At 48.4% G+C, this 6,762-nt stretch overlaps 1 protein-coding gene across 1 annotated transcript in view; it reads left to right on the top strand.

Annotated features, from left to right (window-relative positions):
- The first annotated feature begins 2,430 nt into the window (after window positions 1-2,430).
- The window catches only part of SGSM2 (small G protein signaling modulator 2), a 33,058-nt gene continuing 28,726 nt past the window's right edge, over window positions 2,431-6,762 (top strand). Inside the window, exon 1 of the mRNA XM_015566813.1 lies at window positions 2,431-2,533. Within this exon, the coding sequence (XP_015422299.1) occupies window positions 2,446-2,533 (88 nt within the window). The 5' untranslated portion in view covers window positions 2,431-2,445. The remainder of the gene's footprint in view (window positions 2,534-6,762) is intronic.

A 6,762-nucleotide genomic window follows, 5' to 3' on the forward strand; every position in this document is an offset into this window, starting at 1 on the left:
GATCGGCACTTAAGCCCCAACTCTGTTCTCCCAAGGAAAAGAGAAATCTCAAATCTCAACGGTTATCCTCAGGCAACAAGCAGTCTAGTGACAGAGACGGATATGAACAGTATAAGCAAGAACAAAAAGTAGGCGTACCCAAACTGTGGCCAGAGGGGCTAGGATTGTCGGTGTGATTCAAATCCGGGGTTAGTCAGGGATGATAGGAAAGATTTTTGAGGAGACAGTGACTCTTTTCTCCGTATTTGGAAGGCTGTCTGCAAACTCCAAGAATGATTCCTAAACAAATGCGAGACATGTCCGGAATATGTCACAGCTGTGTTACATTATCCGACAAAGGTTGACCTGCTTTGAACTTCGTTCCCTTACCGTTTGAGTACTCAATTTTGAGAGAAATATCCTTTCTTCTCCTACCAGTAGAGACATTGGGGATAGTTGTAGGCAAGGCCGGCCTTTCACAATGAACCTCTGGTATCCAAATTCTAGGGGCATCTGTAGGCCCTCCTAACCTAAAAGTCTGCCCTGCCAGCCTGCGTCAGATGCCCACAGGTTTCTGAGCTGTGACGTTATGCTTTGTTTAATGCAAGCACCCTTGGTAAATAATCTAGGAAGCTTTTTTTTAAGAGTATAGAGTGCAATATAAGAATCAACCAATGCATACAGAAATAAATAGAGTAACAAGTTGATGTTTCTCTCCCTCTCTCTCAAATCAGTTTTAAAACATTTTTAGTTAAAAAAAAAATGATAGTGCAGGATCGATCTGAACCCTTTTACCTAATTGCTAACCATGAGCAAATTCAAGGGAGAAGGAGCCCCCATCTCCTTCCTCCCTACCCCCCAGGCTTTAGAAGCTCCCCACCCTTCTCACTGTACAGTTCTGGGTGAGGGACATGGGAGCCAGGGCAGCATCAGGACATTTCATGTCTGGTCCCAAAAGAATGGCAAACACCAGCTCTGCCAAGAGTTTACTTTATCTGGAACATTTTACAGGGGGTTTGAGGTTATCTATTCCTTTAATCTCCAGGATTAGTATCTGTGCCCTGGCCGGCAGGTTCCCCCAGGACATCAAAAGTGCTTGGCTGAAATGTTGGGAGCACCTAGAACCTCATATACTACAGACGGGAGTGTAGATTGGTACTACCACTTTGTTGTGTGTGTATTTTTTAATATATTTTTATTAGTATCAGAGAGGGAGGGAGAGGGAGAGAGAGATAGAAGCATCAATGATGAGAGAGAATCACCAATAGGCCGCCTCCTGCACGCCCCCTACTGGGGATCGCACCCGCAACCTGGGCATGTGTCCTGACCAGAATGGATCCTTCAGTCTGCAGGCCAACACTCTATCCCCTGAACCAAACCAGCTAGGGCATGGTACAACCACTTTGGAAACAATTTGGCAAAAATCTAGTAAATCAGAAAACAGGCATCAGAAATTCCTTGCCTAAAAATATAAATCCAAAGACGACATGTCCAGAATGTTCATAGCAGCACTATTCATAACAGCCCCAAACGGCAAACTACCTAACGGCCACTCAATTGTGGTGTGTTCACACAATGGAAAGCAATCTCACAGTCACACTGGGAGCAAAAGAAACAGTCACAAAACACTGTGTACTGAGTGATTCCATCGAGTAAAAGCACAAAACCCCACAAAATTACTCGATGATGTTAGAAATCAGGATAGTGGGTACCCTTGAAGGGAGTGGTGACTAGAAGGAAACTTGGTAGAATGGAGGCGGGTGCTTTGGGGTGCAGGTCAAATGCTCTGCTTCTAGATCTGGATGCTGGTTTCATAGGTGTGTTCAGTTTGTGAAAATTCGTCAAGAAGTATAATTATGATATACTAGTACACCTACTACAGTGCATGTGAATAAACAAAGTTGTGGGGTGTTTTTTTTAAGTGTTTTCTTAAAAGTGTGACCATTTTCAAGGTATTTGGAAGCTCTCCATGTGAGGAGGATCCCAAACATCAGGATTTTACCTAGACAGAAAGGGGGCTGGGCTTGTGAGCGTGTGGAGAGAGTGTCCCTAAGGCCTGGATGTAGCTATCCCTAATCTCGGAGAAGGCAGAGAAGAGGAGGGGCGGGTTGTTTATCTGCAGCCTGTACTGAGACAGTTTGTCCCTGAAGGACAGTGCGTCTGCCCAGAAGCCCTTCTCCAGCGAAGTACAGATGAGCAAACAGCATCCTATCCCTGTTCCTCACAGCAGGGTACTTCCTCCTGGGCTAGAACATCTGCGCTGATTGGTTGGTGGGTTTATGGTGTATCTTTTTCTGGCTGCCTTTCCAAAATGCTTGGAGCTGTCTGTGCTGGAGAAAGTTGGCTTTCTCACCCCTCCCATCCTATCATCTACTCTGCAAGTGTCTGAACCCAGACCGGAGGGCAGAGCCAAGCTGTTTACTTGTCCACAGGCCTTTGATCAGAAAATAAAGAACTATACCGCCCATGTATCCACAGGTGAAGCAAATCATGGAGGAGGCTGTCACCAGGAAGTTTGTGCATGAAGATAGCAGCCACATCATTGCTCTGTGTGGTAAGTGAGTGACTGGGAGATAGTGGGAGACGGGTCTAAAATTGAAGGCACTGTCCTGGGGTCAGGGAAAGATGAGACCTCAGGTTTCATAGTTTTGGTTTTGTTTTTTTTTAATATATTTTATTGATTTTTTACAGAGAGGAAGGGAGAGAGATAGTTAGAAACATCGATGAGAGAGAAACATCGATCAGCTGCCTCCTGCACATCTCCCACTGGGGATATGCCCGCAACCAAGGTACATGCCCCCGACCGGAATCGAACCTGGGACCTTTCAGTCCGCAGGCTGATGCTCTATCCACTGAGCCAAACCGGCTTCAGCAGGTTTCATAGTTTTAAAATCTGGGGGCAAGTCAGAATCGACTCAGAAGCTCTTGCAGTCTCCTTGGGCCCCATCCCAAACCTCCTGAATCAAGAGCTTCAGGACCCAGAGATCTATACTTGCTTAGTCCCCTAAAACAGTAGTATTCAAACTTTGGTATACATCAGTGTCCTAAAAGACTGGTTTGGCTCAGTGGATAGAGCATTGGCCTGAGGACGGAAGGGTCCCAGGTTCGATTCCGGCCAAGGGTACATGCCTGGGTTGCGGGCCCCATCCCAGTGGGGGGTGTGCAGGAGGCAGATTGATGTTTCTGTCTCTCTCTCCCTCTCCCTTCCTCTCTGAAATCAATAAAAGTATATTTTTAAAAAACACCCAGATTCCTGGGCCCCAACATTGGAGTTTCTGATTCAGGTAGGTCTGGATGGGCCTGAGAATTTGCATTTCTAACAAACTCACAGATGATGCTGCAGGTCCAAGGACCACACTTCAAGAGCCATTGTCCTAGATAATTTGGGTTTGGGGACCACTGCTCTGGTTTGTCCTTACGTTAACTTTGGGGATGCATTTGTACTTTTTGGATGCTTTCTGTGCCACATCTACTTTCTAATTAGTCCCACCTGTGTTGCTTCAGCATCCCAAATCTCCAAGTACTTGACTGGGTGCAAAACAGCATGCGTGTGGGATCGGAGGGATAGCCAACGCTATCTGTGATGGTTTATTGCAGACTTTCTCCCGCTTTAAAAGGAAGTCTGCCGTGAGCCATCACTTCCTCCTCAACATGAACGCTTTTACCTTTGTAGGAGGAAGCCTGTCTCTACACACAGCAGGGTTTTCTTGGATTTCCAGGGATTTAACCTTCCTTACAGCTTCCTTTCTGAAGGAACAGAGAGCCATTTGCCTTTTCTGTGTTTTTTCACTTGGCCTCTGAAATTGGTGTTAGAGGTTTGTGGGAGGGAGGTTGTGAATTCTTGAGGGGAAGGAAAGAAAGGAGCAGATGAGGGAGGGGATGCTTTTTGACAGCAGCAGGGAGAGACAGGAGGAGCTGTCCTTCCCATCCCGTCCAGCAGTAAAGACAAAGGTCCACCAGGTGCTAGATGCTGTTCTCCAGGTGGGGAAACAGCAGCACCAAGATGGGTGGCCTCTGCCACAGAGGCTTACATTCCGTGGGGAGACAGACAGGAAATAAATACACACACAAGCACATCATGCAGTAACAGGTATGATAACAGCTGTGAAGAAAAATAAAGCAGAGAGAGGTGGGAGGCTGATCGAGGAGAGGCAGCCTCTGAGTGGCAGGCTGAGGATTCACACAAATCCTGATGCTCTGCTTACCTCTTGGTCATCTTGGTCAAGTGTCTTATCATCTGCCACCCTCAGTTTGCTCCCCTAAAAATAGGATGATGGTTCCCAGCTCAGAGAGCTTTTGTGGGACTGAGATGATGCGTGGGAATGTTCCTAGCGTTGTAAGGGCTCAGACAATGCCTGTCTTTCCTTCCCCTTTGGATGTTGAGGCTGAAGCTAGGTTTGTAGGATTGGAGTTCCCACCATCGCCCCTTTGGGCAAGTTTCCCCAGTTCTTTGAGATGATGTAATGATTCCCAGGTTTTCAGGGAGCAGTCTGATCTCACTTTTTCCTGGGTAGGACCTTTGCCAGGAGGAGAGCATGCTAATCTTGTAATAAGTGGCTTTGAAGAATATTAGAAGTCTACTCATTTCTCCTTGTGCTCTGTGCTCCCCTGACGCCAGCCACTGTCTGTCATTGTCACCAGAGGGCTCTGCTGGCAGCCCAGTTTTGCATGGTTTAGTACTAGGCTTTGTCTAGAGCACCCACATCAAACACAAAAAACAAAAATTAGTACAAACAGCTTGTGCATGGGCGCCACACGTGGGTGGCCATGGAGGAGTGGGGGGCAAGAAGCAGGGAGAAAAGCTATGGGCATCCCTCATTGGGCCAATTAGGGTGAAAAGAAACCATCAGCTTCTCATCACTCTAACCCAGTACGGTTTCGCTCTTTTCTCCGGCCTGAAGCCCAGGGCTCTCTAGCAGGTAGGGTATCACCCTCAAAAGGAATGATTCTTCTCTCAACCAGTTTCAGTTGCTAAAATAGAAAAAAGATTTATGAGATAGACCCAAGTCTCCAGGGATCTAAAGTCTGCCCAGGAGCAAAGAGGAACCCTGTTCTGCTGGATCGCAAGAGGTGCCTTGGGTCCAGGAGTACAAACCTAGGAAGCTGTCCAGGTCCAAAGCAACTGGCAGGGTGGGAGCGGGGCTGCACTGAACTGGACATGCTTGCCCTGTTTGAAGGAGGCGGCACCACCCAGCTCCTGCAGGCATGCCAGCCTGGGTGTGCCATGGCTTATTTGACTTTAAGAGAATCCCCAAATCTGGGATTTTATATGAAATTTCCCAATTTTTTGTAAATGCTGATAACTAATTCTCCTTTTAAAAAAATTGTGTGGGCCACACAAAAGGCATCTGCAGGCCTCTGCCGGTTCGCTGCCTCTGCCTTGGGCTTAGTGCACAGTCACAGAGGGGAACGTTAGCAGCGGGGCTGCCAACAGTATAAAGTCAGTCAAGCTGGGCACCTGAGAGCCACTGAAAAAGGAATCCTCACACTGTGTCAGAGTTGGTGTATTCAGTGAGGTGAGTCTCAGTCTGGGCTCAGCCAGGTTGGTTGAAAGCAGTGATCATCAACCTTTTTTTTTTTTTCTGCCTGCAAGCCATTTGCATACAGTCACACAGTGGAATCATAATCGGGGATTCTTGAGGGGCAGGCAGAGGGGAGAATAGATATCCATTGAGGGAAAACTCCAACCGGCTGGCTTTTTTGAGATTCTGATATGCCAGTTTCCCCCATCCCCTGGAAAAAATGTTCAGGAATGCATTTTCAGTCTGAAGCAGATTCAGTCTTTTACTGGGGTCTTTCTGGTCTAGTTACATCCAGAAGTCAGCTTTGTTCTGGGAGAAACGGGGGTGCAGAGAAGGTGCTGAGAGATGGGGAGCAGAGTGAAGGCTGTGCAGACTTGTGTCTGGGCAGGGAGGGCCAGGAACCTGGAGACTGGGCAGCCCTGCCCCCAGTGCGTCCTGAAGGGAGGAGACAATTATGAGTCTGAGAACCCATGGTGCCAGGCCAGGAACTTCTCTGTGGACCTGGTGGAGTGCTCACATCTAGAGCTTTGGGGAGTGATGGGGCCCTGGGCCCCTCTGTTCTTGGCAGAGGAGGGCAAGGCCTGGGCAAGATGAACTTCTCTGAACTTCCTTAGAATAGAGACATTTGAACTGGAAACAGAACCTTCCTGGAGAGCCTTAGACATGGAACTGAAGAATCCTTGAGTCAAGACCTCTGCATGCCCATGCCTTTCCTTTCCCCCTTTTCCTCCCCCACAGGCATGTACCTCCTAAACTTCAAGGATCCCCACAAGACTTGCAACCAGGGGAGCAATGGGCAGTGGCAGCTCGTCCCAGGCTAACCCCCTGAACCTGTCTCCAAGGCCGCTTTCCTCTGACTCCTCCAGGAGCCAAAGCAGCCCCGCCCAGGCTCTCCTGTTGCCTCTGCAGTCCTCAGCCCTTGCTTGTCTCACTGCCCCCAGCTTTCATAAACACACTCTCAAAAAAAACAAGATCAACCTGGCGCTGGGCAAACTCAAGATAGCTGCACCAGACCCCGGTTCCTTTTACCCACGGGGAGGAGTGAGACTCCCATGACTGGCTAGAAATATGCATTTGTTACACGTTGTCTGTGGTTTTTCCTAAACCTGCCTGTCCAGAAACTGGTCAGGCGCCGGAGGTACAAACCGTAGGAAGGGTTCTCTGTGTGCTGTTCTCTGACCACAGAGTGTGACTGCAGTGCTGCTCTGAGGCAGCCCTGCCGAACCCCCAGGCCAGAGGGTCAGGCCCTGTGTCACTAGTC

Source organism: Myotis davidii, unplaced genomic scaffold, assembly GCF_000327345.1.
Source record: "Myotis davidii unplaced genomic scaffold, ASM32734v1 scaffold363, whole genome shotgun sequence".
In the NCBI taxonomy this organism is placed as follows: Eukaryota; Metazoa; Chordata; class Mammalia; order Chiroptera; family Vespertilionidae; genus Myotis; species Myotis davidii.